Source organism: Muscardinus avellanarius (assembly GCF_963383645.1).
Source record: "Muscardinus avellanarius genome assembly, chromosome: 2".
Classification (NCBI taxonomy): domain Eukaryota; kingdom Metazoa; phylum Chordata; class Mammalia; order Rodentia; family Gliridae; genus Muscardinus; species Muscardinus avellanarius.
Window position 1 is genome coordinate 28709187 of NC_137787.1, and position 21722 is coordinate 28730908.

The 21722-nt window shown below is 36.1% G+C and overlaps 1 protein-coding gene across 2 annotated transcripts in view; it reads left to right on the plus strand.

Annotated features, from left to right (window-relative positions):
* Positions 1-21722, plus strand: part of KANSL1L (KAT8 regulatory NSL complex subunit 1 like) — a gene marked incomplete at both ends in the record, with an annotated part of 100952 nt that overhangs the window by 32792 nt on the left and 46438 nt on the right. For both annotated transcript variants that reach the window (XM_080689983.1, XM_080689984.1), the window contains 3 exons: positions 2127-2268; positions 11060-11257; positions 14436-14557. In XM_080689983.1, coding sequence (XP_080546109.1) covers positions 2127-2268; positions 11060-11257; positions 14436-14557 — 462 coding nt within the window. The remainder of the gene's footprint in view (positions 1-2126; positions 2269-11059; positions 11258-14435; positions 14558-21722) is intronic.

A 21722-nucleotide genomic window follows, 5' to 3' on the forward strand; every position in this document is an offset into this window, starting at 1 on the left:
TTTGGGGATGGAACCCAGGGGCATTTGACCTCCGAGATACACCCCCTACCCTACTTTTTTTAAAATTCTTTATTTTGAAACCAGGTCTCACTGGGTTGCAGAGGGCCTCACTAAGTAGCTGAGGCTGTCCGCGAACTGCCATCCTCAGGTCTCAGCTTCCCGAATGCTGGGATTACAAGCGTGCGCCACCACGCCCGGCAAGATTTTGTTATAATCAATAAATTCTGTATAGCAAAGTTGCAGTTAGTTACCTTCTGTTTATTCGAACAAATGATCTCTTAAATGCTTTCTTGGAAGCCTGAAACTGAAAAAGAAAATTCAATAAGTAAATTCTTTCTCTGGCTAAAGTTCATATTAAAGACATTCCCTTATGGTTAGATGCATTTTTAAAACTAATAAATTCAATTCAGCCAGGTGTGGTGGCTCACCCCTGTAATCCTAGCACTTGGGAGGCTGAGACAAGAAGATCACAGCTTTGAAAACCACCTCAGCAACCTAACAAGACTATTTTAAAAACAAATAAATAAAATAAATAAAATAAAATAGATAAAATAGATAAAATAAAATAAATAAAATAGGGCTGGAAGTGATACTTAAGGTGGAATGCAGAATGATCCTGGATTCAATCCCGAAAGTAGAGAGAGCAAAAATATAAAATAAATAAAACAGCTTCACTCTCCATTAAGTCTGTGTGCTGTGTCTCCGCCGTACTTCGCCGACTCCTCACTCCACCACTCGTGGACCCCCAACTCTTGCTAGGGCTGGACCCTGGTAGATAAAATAGATAAATAAAATAAAATAAATAAAACAGGGCTGGAAGTGTTGCTTAAGGTGGAATGTAGAATGATCCTGGATTCAATCCCCCATATCCCTCCCACACATAATTAGGGCATGCAAATCAAAACTACACTGAGATTCCATCTAACTTCAGTTAGAATGGCAGTCATCAAGAATACAAACAATAGTAAATGCTGAAAAGAAGAAGAAGCCTGGTGTGGTGATGCATGCTTATAATCCCAGTACTTGGGAGGCTGAGACAGGAGGATGTGGGTTCAGCTACACAGTGAGGCCTTTTACACTTAGACACTGTTTCAAAACAAAGAATAAAAAATCAGGCTGAGGGTATAGCACAGAGATAGAAGGCCCCTAGGTTCAATTCCCAGTACTGCAAAAAAAAAAAAAAATGCTGAAAAGGATGTGGGGAAATAAACTCTCATACTGTTGATGGGACTGTAAATTAGTCCAACCTCCATGGAGACACCAGTATGGAGGTTCCTCAGAAGACTAGGAATGGAACCACAATATGATCCAGCTATTGCCACTCCTTGATATGTGTGTGTGTGTGTGTGTGTGTGTGTGTGTGTGTGTATGTGCGTGTATGTGGTGTGTGTGTGTGTGTGGGGGGAAGACAGGCAGGCCGACCGGGGTTGGAACTGGTGCCTGGCTGCAATCTTTAAGTATGCATGAAAGAATCACTTCGAATTATTTGTGGTCTTTGGGTTGCAAATCTGAGGAGTCAGGTTTTAAGCAAACTGTTTATTTGAATAAACATATCAAGACCTATATAATTGACATGCTTAATTTGAAATGTTGCAAAGAATTAATATTTTTGATATTTTTTGTCAATTACTTTAAATTAATTTTAAGTATTTAGTTAGCTAAATGCCTGTTTAATAAATGAAAATTACATATATTTAAATTGAGTAGACTACAGTTTGGTACATGGATTTAAACCTATTTAAATGGCTTGTCCAATATTTGACATCTACTTATATATAAGAGCCGAATGTAACAGTTTTTACCTGGTGTTGATATTGTCATTTATTTTTCTTTTCTTTGCTCATCCATCCCTATCTAAACCCTTAGCATTAATAAAGTATTAAATTACAGATCAATTATCTTAGTACTGAGTATGTAGCATAGAATAAAAACAAGTATTTGTTGGGTAGAAAGGTAAGAAAATTAAATTTTTTTTATAAGATGTCAATCTGCAATTTTCCCTTCATGTAATTAGATGTTTTGTAAAGGAAATTGGATTTTATGATAGGAGCAAAGGAAGTTATTAAGCAGTCTGTGAAACTTGATTGCCTTTGTGCTTTGACTAACACTGTTTGTCTTGTTCACAGTAACTGTAGTACTGAATGGAAGTGGCTTGTAGACAGAGCAAGAGTTGGCAGCCGATGGACTTGGCTTCAAGCCCAGATTTCAGAGCTAGAATACAAAATCCAACAACTAACAGACATTCACAGGCAGATTCGTGCCTCCAAGGTATTGTTTGTGCTCTTTTAGTTTTGTCAAAAGTGGTTACTATTGACACATTCTTCTCATTTCATCACACAAAATAATTTTTACAAAGTCTTGTAAATGTGTGGCTAGTTTATGTGAAGATTTTTAATATGTTAATCATTATAAATTAAAGCTAACTTTGTAACTCATTTGTATTTATTAAAATCATTGTTTTATACTTGTTGAGCAATTCAGAACTTCTGTGTTGGAGTTGAGTTAATAGAAATGATACTCTTTTTTCTAAATTTTTTATTATGGCAAAAGACATAACAAAATTTATCATCTTAATCATTTTTCTACATATAATTTATTGATATTAAATACGTTAATGATACAAGGCATCTATTGCCCTAATTTTTTCATCTTTTAACATTGAAACTCTATACTCACTAAACAATAGCTCTCCAGTTCCACTCTTCAACCCATGGCAGCCATGTGTGTCTCTGTGATTTTTACTATTCTAAGTAATTCATACATATGGAATGATAACAGTATTTGTCTCTTTTGTGACTAGCTTATTTCCCTCATCATAATATCCTCAAGTTTTATCTTCATTGTAGTGTCTATTAGCATTTCTTTCCATTTTGTATAAACCCCATTTTGCTTATCCAGTCACCCACTGATAGACACATTTTTGCTATTGTATGCTATGAACATGGGCAATCATCAAGAATACAAACAGTAATAATTGTTGGCAAGGATGTGGACTAGAAGCCTTTATACACTGTTGGTGGGTTTGCAAATTAGTACAGATGCTACAGAGATCCGTGTGGAGGTTCCTCAGAAATAGAACCTCCATTTGACCTAGTGAATTTAACAGACACATACAGAACTGTAAAACAATACCACTCCTGGATATCTTCCCCAAAGAACTTAAGTCAGAATATTATAGTAATACATGCATATCTATATTTATAGCAGTATAATTTACAATAGCCAATTTGTCTCTTGATAGATGATAGAACTGTGGTATATATACACAATGGAATTTTACTCATCCATAAAGAAGAATAAAATTATGTCTTTTAAAGAAGAATCAATGGAACTAGAAAATATTATGCTAAGTAAGATTATCTAGTCTCAAAAAGAGAAGAAAACTTCATGACTTGTGTGGAAACTAGGAAGAAATTGGCAAACAAAAGGGACTGCAGATAAATAAGGAGTGATACCAGTAGAACAATGGGAGGGGTCTGGGGAAGGGCGTGGGAGTGAAGGGAAGAGACTGGATAAAGGAAACAGCTCAGATAATGCTAAGTACATATATGAAGTTATCAATAGCAATCTCAATAATACTACAGGGAGCAGGATGAGCTGTAGAGAGGAACATACCAGGAACTATGTATGTACTTCTATCACTCTGAACCTCATTATAATGTATAATTGCACTGCACCAATAAAAGTATATTAAAAACAAATGAAAATAAAGATAGAAAAACAATATAGAAAATTCATTAAAACTCAAAGTTGGTACATTGAAAGATCCACAAAACTGACAAACCATTAGCTGGATAGACTAAAAACAGAAAGACTCAAATTGTTAAAATCAGAAATGAAATTGCAGATATTACTACTAATCCCCCCAAAATAAAAAGGATTACAAGAGAGTATAATGGATAATATTAGGCCATAAAATATATAATCTAGCCAGGCGTGGTGGCGCACGCTTGTAATCTCCGCGCTTCGGAGGCGGAGACAGGAGGATCGCAGGTTCGAAGCCAGCCGTGCTGGCTTAAGAGACCTTGTTTCAATATATATATATGGTCTGGGAATGTATCCCGGAGGTAGAAGGGTTCCATTCCCAGCTGCGGGTATAGCTTGGAGGTAGAGTGCCCCTGGGTTCGATACTCAGTAACACACACATAATCAATCTCTCTCTCTCTCTCTCTCTCTCTCTCTCTCTCTCTCTCTCTCTCATTTTATTGTATATGTTAGATGCTAAGACATTCAGTTCAGTCTGGAATAGAAGTAATGAGCTAAGCATCATTTTCTTCCTCTCAATCTTCAAAGGAAAACTTTCAGTCACCTACTGTCTTTTTCTCCTTTTCATTTATTCAGTATCCAACAGATAACTCAGTTCAGTATTGTATCTTGACCTCAATACCCTTCATCCATCCCTTCTTTCCTTATTTTTTTTTTTTTTTTTACGGTACTAGGGATGGAGCCCAGGGGCATTCTACCTCCGAGCTACACCCAAGCCCTATTTCTGTTTATTTTGAAACAGGGTCTCACTGAGTTGCAAAGGGCCTCACTAAGTAGCCGAGGCTGGCCTTCAACTGTGATCCTCCTGTCTCAGCCTCCCAAGTGCTGGGGTTACAAGCATGACCATGCCCAGCCTTCCTTCCTTCTTTGTATGTTACTGGGGATTGAGCCCAGGGCCAAGCACATGCTCTACCACTGAGCTACATCACCAGCACGCCCTCCCAGTTTGTTAAATTTCTAGACAGAATCTCACTAAATTGTCCTGGCTGGCCTCAAACTTTTGACCTTCCTGCTTCAGCCTGCTGAGTAGTTAGGGTTATATGCACTACAATGCCTGACCTAATATTGCTTTTGATGATGATATATAGCAATAATAAACTGCAATGTAGTGTTTAGAAATATGTGAGGAACTATTTTAAGCAACCTACATGGATTATTCATTTAAAATTCACAACAACACTAATTATTGATAAGTGTATGTTATGGATATCAGAACCAAAGAAAAAGTAACTTACTAAAAATTAGAAATCATGAAAGTGATAAGGATACTGTAAAATAAGGGAGAAAATAATAATAACCAGAAAAGTGTGATTCTAGTGCTCTGGGACTTCTGGTGAAGGAAAAATCCTAGAGATGGATTATAGTGCTTAGTTTAGAGTTAATAAGATTATATTTAGTGTTCTCTAGGACTATAAAGAGCATACATTTCTGTTTTTAATAATATCTATCTTGATACACTCAAAAAGAAGGAGAATGTGTCAGGAAAATGTTTTCTAGTAGTTTTAGCATGTAATAAAAGACGGGAACAGTAATGTACAATAGTAACTGTGGTGGAGGTAAATGTCACAGAAATGTTAAGATGTTAAGAATGAGCAAAGAGTTTGTGTGTGAGAACAGAAAAAAGCCTCACATTCTCAAAGACTACCCCAGGGATTGGGCCTTATGATCTCTGAAAAGAGTCTGAATAACAAGGTAGCACTTAAGATACCTCTTCATATCATACCTATGACAGCTACTAAAGTTTTCTTCATCCCTCCCCTAACAGCTATAAAAAATATTGATAGACAGTTATATTTTCAGTAACTTCCCTGGTGATTACAATTTTGACCATTTTCTCAGTTTTTTTTTAATTTATTTTTTATTTTTATGTGGAACGTATTGAAAATGACTATGCTTGGTACCCTCTGCCCCTACTTCCCCTTTTCACTCTCCCAACATTGAGTGTCCAGGTTGACCATGCTATATTTATATTTTTACACAAATTCGGATGTAGATCCTTCATTAATCAACCTCAGCCTTCTTCTTCTCCTACCCTTCCATTCTAGATTTGGTGAGTTTTCTCCTCCATTGTCTGGAGTCCCTCTGGTATCCCTAATACTCCCTAGTTTGAGGATATTAGAGAAAACGTAAGTCCCTTCTCTTTCTGTGCTTGGCTGATCTTACTTAATATAACGTTCTCCAGGTCTTGGTACCCTCCCCCCCACTTCCCCTTTTCACTCTCCCAAAAATGAGTGTCCAGGTTGACCATGCTATATTCATACTTTTACACATATTTGGATGTAGCTCCTCCATTAATCAACCTCAGCCTTCTTCCTCTCCTATCCTTCCATTCTAGTTTTGCTGAGATTTTCCCTTCATTATCTGGAGTTCTTCTGGTATTCCTAATACTCCCTAGTTTGGGTATATTATAGAAAACATATGTCCCTTCTCTTTCTGTGTTTGGCTGATCTCACTTAACATAATGTTCTCCAGGTCTTTCCATATTCTTGCGAATGATATGATTTTGTTCTTCTTTATAGCTGAGTAGAACTCCACTGTGTGTGTTTCTCATAATTTTGCAATCCATTCATCTGTTGATGAAGACCTAGGTTGGTTCCATATTTTGGCTATTACGAATTGTGTTGCTATGAACATGGGTATGCATATGTTGTTATAGTTCTCTGATTTCAACCCCTTTGGAAAAATACCCAGGAGAGGTATAGCCGGATCATATGGTGGATCTATTCCCCATTTTCTAAGGAATCTCCATACTGATCTCCATAGTGGCTGAATTAGTTTGCACTCCCGCCAACAGTGTAAAAGAGTTTGACCTTCCCCATATCTTCGCCAGCATTTGTTATTATTTGATTTCTTTATGCTTGTCGCTCTGATTGGGGTTTGATGGAATCTCAGCGTAATTTTGATTTGCATCTCCCTGATGGCTAATGATGTTGAACATCTTTTCATGTATCTATTGGCCATTTGTTTCTCTTCTTTTGTGAAGCATCCACTCAGTTCACTTGCCCATTTCTTGAATGGGTTATTTGTTTTGCTAGTGTAGAGTCTTTTGAGCTTTTTTAATATTCTGGATATTAGCCCTCTATCTGAGTGGTGGCTGGTAAAGATCTCCCATTCTGTAGGCTTTCTCTTTAGGTTCTTGATGGTTTCCTTTGATGAGAAGAAACTTTTTAGGGTTTTTTTTTTTTTTTTTTTTTTTTTTTTGTGTGTGTGTGTGTTGTACTGGGATATAAACCAGAGGCATTCTAGCTCCAAGTTACACCCCCAGCCCTATTTTTTATTCTTTATTTGAAACAACATCTCACTAAGTTGCAGAGAGCCTCACTAAATAGCTAAGGCTGGCTGTTAACACAAATCCTCCTATCTCAGTCTCTCAAGTACCAGGAATACAAGCATGTGCCACCATGCCCATCTCATATTTTCTCAGTTATTTATCTGCAGTATCTGGATAAAATGCAATTTTTCACATATTGACCCTCAAGTTCTATTGGACGTTTATGTTGAGCTATCCTAAAGGAGTTGGAAATATGAAATATTAGAGAACACAGATCTCTAATGAGAGGTAGATTTGGAGTTAAATCAACAAAAATGGCAGCTAAATCTGTTATACTCTAAAGTTGTTAAATAAAATTCATTTTTCTCTCTTTCCTCTATGATTTTTCTCCCCTCTCCTTCATTCTTTGCCCTCTACACAGTTAGGAGTCAAATATGTGCTTAAGATATACACTGGTGAACAGAAACCTATAGAGTTCTTATATTTTTAGGGACTTAAGTTTAATGGGGATAAAAATTAAGCATGATCACACAAATAAATGCTATTTTAATTCCAACCAGGGAAGTTTTAATGTGGTATTCCCTAGCTTAAAAATACATTGTTTTCTCAAAATTATAGGCTGCCAGAAACTTGAAGACTCAAATTATAGGCTGCTTGAAACTCAGAGTATATTTTCCCATAAAAGCAATGATATAAAAAGTTCTCATGTAATCTCATGAAATCCTATTTAATCTAAATATTGCTAACTATCTCTTTGGAACTTTGTTTTTGTGGATAACTTTAACATGGTGATACTGTAAACATGCTGAAGATAATATAGTATTATAAAGTTGATAGGGATTGGACTAAAAAGGTTTAGAGGAGAAGGGATCAGAGTCTTTGAACCACGTGGTTAATCCAGCCCCACCTAGCATTTGCACATCAAGAAAGACTTTTATATTTTAGGTTTTATCATTAGTTTATTCTGATAATTGAGATAGAACATGTAAACAGTTGCAATGTGATGTACTATGTCCAGTAATACATGTTTTTAACAAAATGTTAGAACTGACATAGAATACTTAGAGGTAAGAAAATCACAGAAAACATCAAGAGAAAGTGGTGATACCTCTGGATCACTCTGTAGGATAAATAGTTTCTTAATGAACTGATAGAATAGGAAATGGCATTCTTTTAAGGTATGAAAGCATTAAATTTAGGAATGAAGTAATATGATATTGAGAGAAATTGGAGCAGAAATTGTGAGTTGAATAGAAATAGAAATAGGAAAGGAATCTTAGGAAAATGATGACTTCTGTAATGCCTTGAAGGATTTCATGGTAGTGTCTGTAAGAAGGTGGATAGAAAGATAGACGTGAAACTTTATACTTATAGACCTGTTAAATTTGAAGAACCCATTCAAGAAGTATCCTGGTAGAAACCTTATGTTAATTATATTTACTTCTTCTCATTGTTTACTCTTTTCAGGAGCCTTTCGTTATAGTGATTTCCTGATTCTTTCAAGATCACCAGACAAAATCTCTCCTTTTTGATCATTGCCTTAAATTGATATATCACCTGCATTTTTATAGCAAATAGAGTTCTAAGAATGAGTCACATATAAAACAATTTAGAAATTTCCAAGAAAATGGGTTTCCAATTAAATTAATTACTAAGTCTTGTATTTGAATCCAGTCTGATTCATAATCCCTTGACTTGAGAAAGAATATCTTAATAGCTATATTGTCTAAGCAATACTTATTTAAATTCATGAAAATTTCATTCCATATTTTATAATGCCTATTGAAATAAATCATTTTAAGGAAAAAAATCTCAACTTCCTAGTAATAATTTGTATTACGAGGCCTTATATTTTTCTTGGTTGAGGCTAGATGTGTATCTGGCTTTTTGTTCTCTTAAAAATAGCATATGAGGCCTGGGATTGTAGCTCAGTGGTAGAGCACTTGCCTACCATGTGCCAGGCCCTGGGTTCCATTCCCAGCTTCATTCCACAAAAAGGGTAGTATTATGTTTGTTTTATAGAAAATGCCAGAAAATGTTATTCAAATATAATGTTTCTTTACTTTCATAGTTTCTCCTTACATTTCTTTGGAATTAATCAAGATGTTTAATTTTTAATTTATTTGCTGTTTAATTGAGCTGTTATTATACTGAATAGGGAAAGCAGCACTTTCTTTGGTTTTATGGCTTCCTTACTTATTTTAAGAAAAATATTGAAGGATGCTAATACTATTTCTTGAGACAAAATTTCCAATTTAAGCTACCCATAATAGAGTTTTCACCATTTTAAATTGTATATTTTCAGCTGGGCTTGGTGGTACATGCTTGTAATTCCTGTAGTTGGGAGGCTGCGACAGGAGGATCTGGGTTCACAGCCTCAGCTACTTAGGCCCTTTGCAACTCAGTGAGACCCTGTTTCAAAATAAAGAATAAAAAATAGGGCTGGAGCATATCTTAGAGGTAGAATACCCCTGGGTTCCAACCCCAGTAATGCCAATAAATAATTAAGTTGTATATTTTCGATGTTAAAATTTTTCATTAAAATTTTGTTTCAAATTAGCTTTGGTGACTGTGTGACTAATAAAGATGTTCCTGAGGCAACTGTTTATTTTTCATGCAAGTTTTCTCCACAAGAACCCTGAAGTAGTAGGTGGGGGTCTCTCCAGTGTTATTATCAGGAACAGTTGTCTTCTGTGAACAGGTGATTTGTTTTCATCTCATGCTGGAGTTTTAATTTGGCTCAGTTATGGTACATAACTAATTTTTCTTAAATAAAATTCATATATGTTATTTACTTTATCATTATTTCTGTGTGTGGGTGCGTGTATTGGAATTCTACACCCCCAGCCCTATTTTTTAATTTTTGAAATAGGGTCTCACTAGGTTGCTGAAGGCCTAAGTTGCTGAAGCGGTCCTGGAACCTGTGATCCTCCTGTTTCAGTCTCCCAAGTTCTGGGATTACTCATCTGTTATCTATCATTAGATATATATTCTAGTATCTAGAACTAGAATATTCTTTTTCTAATTTTTTAAGAATAAAAAGCAGCTGTCTCTGTGTTGTCCCTAAAGGATTTAATCTTTATACCATTTTTAGCTTTTCTTGGTTCTTCATGGGCCACTTTTTCATATTCCAAGTTTTGTTTAGGGCAATAAAGGAAAAATATGTTTTAAGCTGGGTTTGGTGGCATGTGCCTCTAATCCCAGTATATGGGAGACTGAGACAAGAGGATTGCAGGTTCAAGACTAGTCTCAACAATCTAAGCAACTTAGTGAGACCTTATTTAAAAATAATAAATAAAATAGGGTTGAGGATATAGCTCAGAAGTAGAGTGCCCTTGGGATCAATCCAGAGCCTCAGCTACTTAGTGAGGCTCTCAGCAACTTAGTGAGACCCTGTTTCCAAGTAAAATATAAAATAGGTCTAGGAATATAGACGGGAGGTAGAAAGCCTCTGGGTTCCACCCCCAGTACCACCAAAAAAAAAAAAAAAAAAAAGATATAGTACTAAATTTTGTTTATATTTTGTCAATTCTGGGGATCAAACCCAGGACCTTACACATAACAGGGAAGTTCTGTACCACAGAGATATACTCCATTTGCACATGTTTTGAATCAATTTGTGTGTGTGTGTGTGTGTGTGTGTGTGTGTGTGTGTGTGTGTGTGTGTGACTGGAGATTGAATCCAGTGAAAATTTACCTTTGAGCTATACCTCCAGTCCTATTGTATTGTTGTTTTTAAACAGGGTCTCACTGAGTTGCAGAGGGCCTCACCAAGTTACTGAGGCTCACCACAAACCTAGGATTCTCCTGTCTCAGCCTCCCAAGTAATGTGATTACAGGCATGAACCGCCATGCCCAGCTAAATCAGCCAATTTTTTTTTATAAGAGTTCAATTGTATTTTCAAAGGCATGTTTTATGATTCCCAAAGGATAATAGGATACATAGTTTCATGTAAACTGTAGTATTAAATGTGATTTTAGTAATCAACTTGTTTTCATTTCAAACTTTATTATTCTGCCTAGGGGATCGTGATCCTAGAAGAATGTCAGCTTCCAAAAGACATTTTGAAAAAACAAATCCAATTTGCAGACCAAGCAGCTTCATTAAACACTACAGGGAGTCCTCAGGTTCCCCAAGTGAGTCAAGATCCCTTACCAGAACAAGATTTTGAGATGTCACCAAGCAGCCCTACACTACTTCTTCGAAACATAGAAAAACAGGTAAAGTCAGAGTAGAGTATCTGTGCTAGGAAAGATTTAATCAATTTTATAAACCATTCAAATAAACTATTATATGTGTCTATCTGTGGTGTGGGTTATTAAAAGTGGCTATTTGACATCATACAAAATTAAAATTTTTGTCACATGACTTGTGTATTATAATAATAAAATTAAAATTATTTAGATTTTAGTGGGTACATAATCATCAATGATAATTCATTCATATTCAAGTTTAAAAATCAGTTTTTTAAAACAGAATTACTCATGATTGGTCTTTTTCAAGGGAAAAGAACAGTAGCATTCTGTTTGGTTTGGTTTAGGTACTGGGGATTGAACCCCAGGGGCATTCTACCTTCAAGCTACACCTCTAGCCTGTTTGTTTGTTTGTTTAGTGGTACTGGGGAATGAACATCAGGGGCATTCTACTATTGAGCTCTACCCCGAATCCTATTTTATTTTTTATTTAGAAACAGTTGCTGAGGCTGGCTGTGGACCTGTTATCCTCTCATCTCAACCCAGTAATCACTACTGGGATTACAGGCATGTGCCACCACTACTGGCCCTCCAGCCCCTTTTAAAATTATTTATTTATTTATTTATTTATTTATTTATTTATTTATTTATTTTGGTGGTACTGGGGATGGAACCCTTCAACCTCCGGGCTACACTCCCAGACCTATTTTATATTTTATTTGGAAACAGGGTCTCTTAAGCCAGCTGGTTTCGAGCCTGCGCAATCCTTCTGCCTCCGCCTCCCAAGCGTGGGGGTTACAAGCGTGTGCCACCATGCCTGGTTTATTTCTTTATTTTTTATGGTACTAAAGTTGAACCCAGGGCATGCTACATCTGAGCTACACTCCCAGACCTTTTTCTTATTTTTATTTTGAAATAGGATCTCCCTAGGTGGATGAGAGTCTTTAACTTGAGGCTGTCCTCTAAACTGTGATACTCTTGTCTCAGCCTCACACGTTCTAGGATGTGCCACCATACCATAAAATAGGTTTTTTAAATTTTGAAACAGGGTCTTGATAACTTGTTGAGGCTAGCCTTGAACCTGAGATCTTCCCATCTCAGCCTCCAAAATACTGGGATTATAGGCATGAACCACTATACCCTGCAATAGTGGTATTTTTTATGAGTGGTTAAAAAATCTGAATAGTTATTTAATTTGGTGATCAAGATTTTTGTGTAAGATAATATTAGAATATAGATGTCTTCATTAAAAAAATGATCATGTAAATGGAAAGTCAAAGAAGCCCTGAAAGATTACTTTGACTGGAATCTGAATCCTACTATGAATAACTCCAGAAGTTTAATTATTCTGTTGTATCTAACTTTATTTATCCTTTGCAGTGAGATGAAATCTGATAAAGGATTCTTGACCATAGCTGTATGATTACACTCTTCCCCTAGGAAATGATATAGATTCATACCTGCTTACATCTAATTTTCTTGTTTTTTTTTTTCTAACACATCGTGAAATAATTCAGTATAAGATTCCTGGTAAACCAAAGTACAACGTATAAATTCTCCCACCCCAAATTTTTTAGTTTTAAAATTGTCTAGAGTTGTTCTTAGTTGAAATATATAATCCAAGCCAGGCGTGGTGGTACACGCTTGTAATCCCAGCATTCAGGAGGCTGAGATGGGAAGATCGTGATTTGCAGACAGCCTCAGCTACTTAGTGAGGCCCTTTGCAACTCAATGAGACCCTGTTTCAGAAAAAAAAAAAATAGGGCCGAGGGTGTAGTTCAGAGGTGGAATGCCCCTGGGTTCCATCCCCAGTACCATAAAAAACAAAAACAAACAAACAAAAAAACATGATCCAAGCTGGGCATGGTGGTGCACGCATGTAATCCCAGCATTCGGGAGGCTGAGACTAGAGGATCACAGTTTCCAGACAATCTCAGCTACTTAGCAAGGCCCTTCACAACTCGGTGAGACCCTGTTTTGAAAATAAAAACTAAAAAAGTAGGGCTGGGGGTGTACCTAAGAGGTACAATGACCCTGGGTTCTATCCCCAGTACAAGAAAGAAAAAGAAAGAAAGAAAGAAAGAAAGAAAGAAGGAAAGAAAGAAAGAAAGAAAGAAAGAGAAAAAGAGAGAGAGAGAAATAAAGGCATAATCAAAACACTTCTATGTATATATTTTGTAATTCAGAAAGTTACTTGTAATTTGGTAATTATCTAATGTTAAATAGAATGCCTGAATTTGAATCCTTGGCTTCATTTGTTACCAGCTTTATAACCTTTGTTCAATCTATTTTTTCTTTTCTGTAATTTCCTCTTCTGTAATTGACAGTAATAGTGATGCCATAGTTCTAATATTGTTTACTCTGTAGGTTAGTTGTAAAAGTTAGAAATACTTTGTCATACCTGTATTCCCAGTACTTGAGAAGCTGAGACAGGAGGATCATAGATTTGAGGACAGCCTTAGCAAGTAGTGAGATGCTCATCAACCTAAGGAGACTTTCTTTCAAAGTAAAAATAAAACAAGGGCTGGAGGTGTAGCTCAGATATAGAATACCTGTTGGTTCAATTCCCAGTACCACACATACCACCCAAAAAAGAAAAGCAATACTTTATGTTTGGTGCATAGTATAGCCCCTGACACATATGCACTTATTAAGTTATAGTTATAATTTTTATTATTAATTTAGTTATCTCAAGAAAAACATATAAATATTAGTTTTAAATATTGTAGGGCCGGGTGTGGTGGCATACACTTGTAATCCCAGTGCTTGGGAGGCTGAGACAGGAAGTTCGAAGCCAGCCTCAGCTTCTTAGTAAGGCTCTCAGCAACTTAGTGAGACCCTGTTTCCAAATAAAATATAAAATAGGTCTGGGAATATAGCCTGGAGGTAGAAAGCCTCTGGGTTCCACCCCCAGTACCACCAATAAATAAATAAATAAATAAATAAATAAATAAATAAATAAATAAATAAATAAAATATTCTAGAGGATGGGGTTGATAAAGGAATTATAATAGAAAGGATATGAAAAATGACAAGTACTTAAATTTGTAATGAGTGGAAAAGTTTGATATTTGTAGACTAAAATATTTATCAAAATATAAGCACATACTTCATGAGAGGTTAAACATTTAATAGGTACTACACATCTGAAAGTTAACTTACATTTCTTACTTAATACATATTGAAAGGGTGACTTCTCTTGCAGAGTGCACAGTTGACTGAGATCATCAATAGTCTGATCGCACCTCTCAACTTGTCTCCAACCTCATCTCCCCTCACCTCCAAATCCTGCAGCCATAAATGTCTGGCTAATGGCATTTCCAGGAGGTAAGTATTAATGGTATAGTTTTGCTTCTCAATTTGGCTTTGCTTATTTTTTTATAGTATAATTGCTACTTTTGTCTTCTTCGTCAAGGAACCCTAGAGTGCACTAAAACTGGGTACAGTTCTAGATAACAAGGAACTGATACAGTTGAGGTAAATATAAACATGCGAATGAGGAGGAAAGTTTTCCAAAAAATTTTGTAATATTTCTGAAAAAGCTTACCAGTGATAAAAATTTGCTATAGAAGTGCTGCTTTATTTACTATCCCTTCCATTTTGTACTTTTTTGTATTCTTGAGCTCCATGCTGTCTTTGCAGTGCATTTGGAGGACAAAAAAGGCCCTAGATATAGTTTGGGCACAGAAGATTGGCAGATATCACCCATTCAGCATTGTTTTGTACCTTAACTTTTATAAGGTAAATTTTTTCTGAATGTAATTAATAAAATAACTACTATGATCATTAGCAACTTATCTTTCATATATCTAGGTCATTATAGCAACTTATCTTTTCATACAGAAAAAATATATTCTAGCTAATCATTTTAAAGAAGAGTATTCTATTTTATTTTGCTTATTTTTCTTTTTGAAATATTCATTTGTATTTATTTATTTTTTTTTTACTGGGGTATTGAGCCCAAGGGCTTGTAAGCTATACCCCAAGCTCTTTTTAATTTTTTTTTGAAATAGGGTCTCATTAAGAGTCCTGCCAAGTTACTGAGGCTGTACTTGAACCTTCAGTCCTACTTCAGCCTCCCAAGTACTGTAATTACAGACCTGTGCCACCATGCCCAGTCTGAAATGTTCCTTTTAGAGATGAGCGGGATGCAGTAGCACATACCTAGAATCTCATTACTTGGAAGGCGGACACAGGAGGATTGCAAGTTCCAGGCCGGTGATTGGTGACTTAGTGAGATGTTGTTTCAAAATAAAAAGGCTGGGGCAATAGAATGCTCCTGGGCTTAATCCTTAGTAGCATGAAAAAATAAATGCAATTAGAAGGCAGACTAATAGCATATCATTATGTGTGCACATTGTCTTTTTAAAATAAAATTATAGCTTATCTTTGGTATTGATTTAAAATTTTAATTTTTAGTTCCTAAACTAAGTATGATAGATGAGCTTCAATAAGAGAGGCTCCTTAGGTGGTAACAGTGTTATACTTTTTGGCTGGAGCGGTGGTTATGGTTCAGGATTGTTCTAATTATGTGGTGTACATAATTGTGCAAAATTATGATGCTACACTACCAATTGACCAAGTTGGGATTGAATGGAGGTCTAATTCCAAAATGATACTCTTCCCCCCCCCCCCAATACTGGAGATTAAACCCAGGGGCATTTTACCTCAGAGCTACACCCCTGGCCCTATTTTCATTCTTTATTTTGAAACAGGGTCTCACTAAATTGTGAGGGGACTCATTAAGTAGCCAAGGCTGGCTGTGAACCTGTGATCCTCTTGTCTTAGCCTCCCAAGTACAGGGATTACAAGTATGTGCCACCACACCTGGCTCAAAATGATATTTTTTTTTCTTTTGATGGTACTGGGGATGCAACCCTTCTATCTCTGGGCTACACTCCCAGACCTATTTTATATTTTATTTTGAAACAGGATCTCTTAAGCCTGTGCGTTCCTCCTGTCTTCGCCTCCCAAGCATGGGGATTACAAGCATGCACCACCAGGCCTGGCTCAAAATGATATTCTTAATAGTGAAATTGTTCTTCACAGCATTTGATCAGGGTTTAAAATTATACATTCATTTTTGTGATTATTTAGATAATATATTTCCATAACCAAACTCTAGACCACAAATATAGAGACGGTATCTATTTTTGCTCAATATTATACACCAGTGAACAGTCCAATATCTGACATGCTACTGTACTCCATAGGTATTTCTTGATTATTAAGTGAATTCTTTTATAGATGTATAGCTATTTATTTCAGTAACCCCTTAGAATGCAGTTATGGTGATGAGCCTGAGTAATCAACATAAAAATATCAATGACTGACATTACTAGGCTATTTCATTTGTACCTATTATTTGCTATCCAATTTAGTCCTCACACAGCCATACTATCTTGCAATATCTAGTATGCTTATTTTATGATCTCTTGAGAGTCAGACTAAGTTCATACTAGGTCTTAACAGACCAAGCATGTACGTGTGTGTGTGTGTGTGTGTGTGTGTGAGAGAGAGAGAGAGAGAGAGAGAGAGAGAGAGAGAGAGAGAGAGAGAGGGATTGGGGGCAAGGGGTGAACCCAGGGACATTCTACTTCTGAGCTACATCCCCAACCCTATTTTATTTTTATTTTCAAACAGTGTCTCTCTAGGTTGCTGCGACTCACTACTTGCTGAGACTGTTTTTGAACCTGTGATCCTCCTGTCTCAGCCTCCCAGATACAGTGGGCTACAAGTGTGTTCCACCATGCCTGGCCAAACTTGTCCCTTTTAGGGTGATATTATTGAGCCAAGTGTGGTGGAATCTGGTTGTAAGGATCAGATAACAAATGTGATAATATTTTGTTAATATTTTTACTTGTTTCTATCCATCTTCCTGAAATCATATGTAATTAGTTTAAAGAATAGTATTTTTTGGTTTGTTTTATCAGACTACCTTTTTGGCTTCTAGATCAGTAAGGAAGATATTGTAAATATGAATTAATATCTGTTGAATGAGTGAATTCTATCACTGTAACAAAAAACCTGAGGTTATCTATCAACTTACAAAGAAAAAATGGCTTATTTTGGCTCACAGTTTTGCAGTTTCCAGTCCATGATCAATTGGCCTCATTGCCTTTGGGCCTGTGACAAGGCCAAAGGCCCATCAAAACAGGAATCCATTATAGCAAGGCCCATCATAGCCAGGAATATGTAATACAGCAAGTAGCTCACTTCAACAGAAGCCAGGAAGCAAACGCGAGGGGCTGAAGTCCCACAATCCCTTTGAGGGCATGCCTCCAAGGGCCTAGGGACCTCTTACTGTGCCCCACCTGTTTTCTTTTAAATTTTGTTTTGGTACATTGTAGCCATACATCTTAATGGGGTACAAGATGGTAGAGACATACATGCACACATCACCCAGTTAACCCTTATCCAATTCCTGCCCCATTCCCTTCCCCTCCCTCCTCATGTTTGGCTTAGTGATTGACTTTGATATGTATGTTAAAGTACATCGTGTGCATTAGAGAATTTCCCTCTTCTCCTTCCAATTCTTTCAGTTAGGTCACCTTATTTGCTCATCTGTAGTATCTCCTTCTTTGTCTAGAGTTCCTCCTATGACCCATTTCTCCCTAGCTTTCTAATAGTGCCACCTAGGGGACCAAGCCTTTAACACATGGACTCCTGGGGAACAGCCAAATTCCAGACTATAGCTTTGTCTTGTGATTATTTTTTTGGCAGATAAATAAAAAGTGCTTATTGCTTTTATTCCCCTGTGGTCAGATTGATATTCTAGTTTCTGCTCTTAGAACTACCTCCTACAGTTTGATTTTATTTATTTATTTATTTATTTATTTATTTATTTTTATTTGTAGTTCTGGAGATTGGACCCAGGGGCATTCTACCTCTGAGGTACACCCCCAGTCCAACTTTTTATTCTTTATTTTGAAACAGGGTCTCACTAAGTAGCTGAGGCTGGCCACAAACCTGTTATACCTTGTCTCGAGCCTCCCAAGTACTGGGATTACAAGCCTGATGGAACATGTTCCACCAGGCTTGTAATCCACCATTAAGAAAGAAATCAAGAAGGCTGATCTCCATCTTAATTTGGCTCTGGATCAAAAAAATCAAGGACACAAAGTGGTAAAAGTATCTATATTGTAATGAGACATAGTTTAAATAAGAGAGAAAGTCTTTTAAAATTAACAGAAGTGATCTTTCATACATTGACCTACTTAGATCTCTTTTGGTTATTTAAAGACCTTTTGTGATTTTACCCATACTCTGTGTAGTTGAGGTTGTGACCTCACAAATGAATGTTTTAATATTAATAAAGCATACTTATTCTAGCTTTCCATCACATATCATTATATGTTATAGAAATTTAAATTTTAAAGTTTGATCACCTATTCTGTGTATTAATTTTTTGAACTATAGAGAATTTATCATTTGATATAAATTTTAAAAAGTATTTAAGGCTAATTTTATAACATCCTATTTCTTTGAAGTAAACTCATGGCTAATTATTTCCAGGGCACCTATTTGCATACTTGTTATTCACTGATTTCTTACCCCTGTCTCTTATTTAACGGCAGCATCTACCAGAAAAGTATTAGAGGGCTTTTTGTTTTGCCCTTTAGCTTTCTGATCTTGGCAGCAGGTCTAAGATGAGTCACTAGGAACTGAACAATGAAAAAGATTTGGTCTTCAAACAAATGAAGCACTACATTTTATCATCATAAAGATAGTTATGGGTTTTAGATCTCATATTCTAATATGAAGATAAAATGTTATAAATGGATCCCTGTTTACCCTATGGGATATTATCTCTTAAAAAGTGAATTTGTACTGGAAATAATGTCAAGATGTTCGTTGCTTGTTTATTTTTGCCTTAATGAGTCCCAGAATGTGATTTGAAATGAAATCCCAATGAATCATTGCAATGCTATTTATTTTCACTAATGGTAATTATCTCATATGAAATGCAACCATTCTTTTTAATTGGGTATCATAATTGAAAAACTGCAGTTAAACTGGCAAACTAATCACATATAAAGTAATTCTTTTACCCTCACAGTGTTTTGAATAGTTACTTCTCAATTATGAGAGAACAGTGTTTGCTAACAATATATTCCAAGTCAGTGTTTTCAATATGATTGTGGATTCCTACAAATGACATTAATTACTGTATTAGATAGATGTGTAATGTCAAAAGGGAAATAGAACTTCCCCTGCTGTTTCTTTTAAATAGTGCCAGTAGAACTAATTTCTTTTGTAACAATTTTATTTTCCCCCTTTGTTTCCAACAGTATCAGTATAAAACCTAATATTATATAGGATAATATTTTAATAAATTAGGGTTCAAATACTAGATGTAATATCATATAACTATTAAACATTATATGGCTGGAGTTGCTGTTAATAACCTATAATCCCAGTACTTGAGAGGTGGAGACGAGAGGATTGCAGGTTCAAAGCCAGCCTTAGCAACTTAGACCTTGTTAAAACTTCTAGAATTATACTAGAGAACCTTAATTTCAGCGGGCCACTAAATAACTATTAGATAAATTAAAGTGTTAATAAAGTGTGAGTTTATGACATTCTTACTATTTTCTTTTTTAATTTTTATTGGTGCATTGTAGTCATACATCTTAATGGGATGAAAGATGGTGGTGACATGCATACCCAATTAGTCCTTACCCAATTCCCGCCCCATTCCACCCCCTCCCTCATTCCCATGCTTGGCTTAGTGACTGATTTTGATATGTTTAAGTACATCATGTGCTTTAGAGAGTTTCCCTCTTCCCACTCCCATTCTCTCAGTTATGCCGCCTTATTTGCTCATCTATAGAATCTCCTTCATTTAGAGTTCCTCTTGTTACTCGTTTCTCCCTAGCGTTTGCATATTTGGGAAAGCACCCAATATCTTATTTTTTGTGACTAATTTTACTTAGCATAATGTCCTCCAGTTCCATCTATTTCCCTGTAAATGATGTCATTGTATTTTTCTTTAATGGCTGAGTAAAATTTCATTGTGTACATATCCCACAGTTTTGTAATCCATTCATCTGTTGATGGATACCTTGGCTGGTTTCATAGTTTGGCTGTGGTGAATTGTTTAGCTATGAACATAGATATGCATGCATTAGTTTGGTAGTTTGGTTTCCTTTCTTTTGGGTAGATACCCAGAAGTGGTATTGCTGGATCAAAAGGTAAGTTTGTTCCCATTCTTCTGAGAATCCTTTATACTGTTTTCCAAAGTGGTTGCACTAATTTGCAGTTCCACCAACAATGTTTTAGAGTTCCCACGTCTCCACATCCTCACGAGCATTTGTTGTTGTGTTTTGAATGATTGCCATTCTAGTTGAAGTTAGGTGAAATTTCAGGGTACTTTTCATTTGCATCTCTCAGATTGTTAATGTTATTGAGCATTTTTTCATGCATTTATTGGCCATTTGAATTTCTTCCTTCATGAAGTATCTATTTAATTCACTTGCCCATTTTTTTAAATTGGGTTGTTTTCTTAGCTGTGAGTTTCTTGAGTTCTCTGTATATTCTTGATATTAGTCCTCTATTGGAAGAGTAGTTAAAAAAAATCTCCCATTTTGTTGGCTCTCAGTTGAGGTTCCTGACAGTTTTCTTTTGCTGTACAGAAGCTCTTCAGTTTCGTGCAACCCCACATATTGATTTACCTTTTAGTTTCTCGTACCTTTGGGGTCTTGTTGAGAAAGTTTTTATCTGTGCCTATGTGTTTTGCTGCATTGGACCTATGCCCTGTTCAAGGAGCTTCGAGGTCTCTGGTCTAATATCCAAGTCTTTGATCCATCTTGAATTGACTCTTGTGCAGGGTGACAAAGTGGAGTTTATTTCCATTTTTCTGCAAATGCCAACACCATTTGTTGAAGCCAGCCCCTACTTGCTTAAAAGACCCTATTTCCAAATAAAAAAAAATATATAAAATAGGTCTGGGAGTGTACCCCGGAGATAGAAGGCCCCTGGGTTTCATCATCCCCAGTACCACAAAAAAAAAAAAAAACAAAAAAAAAACTCCATTGCTATGTTACTTATATGTCAATAGTGTGTGTGTGTGTGTGTGTGTGTGTGTGTGTGTGTGTGTGTGTGTGTGTGTTTTACTGGGAATTGAACCCAGGGCATTCTACTTCCAAGCTACACTCCTAGCCCTATTATTTTTTATTTTGAACAGGGTTTTACTAAGACGGGGAGGGCCTCATGAGGCTGGCCACACAAATCTGCAATCCTCCCGTCTCAGCCTCCCAAGTACTGGGATTGCAAACTTGTCCTACCATACCCAGCTTGATAATTGTTTTGATAATGATTCTGACAATGTTTGACAGTGCCAATTGCATTGTTAGCTTCTGGAGTTTTGTAATTGAACCTTAAACTTAGTGGGAATACTCAACTTTATTTTTGAAATATTCTTTTCTTTCTGAGTATTCTTTTTTTCTATTTTGATTTTTTAAAGGGATATCATATAATGGTGTTGTCTTAA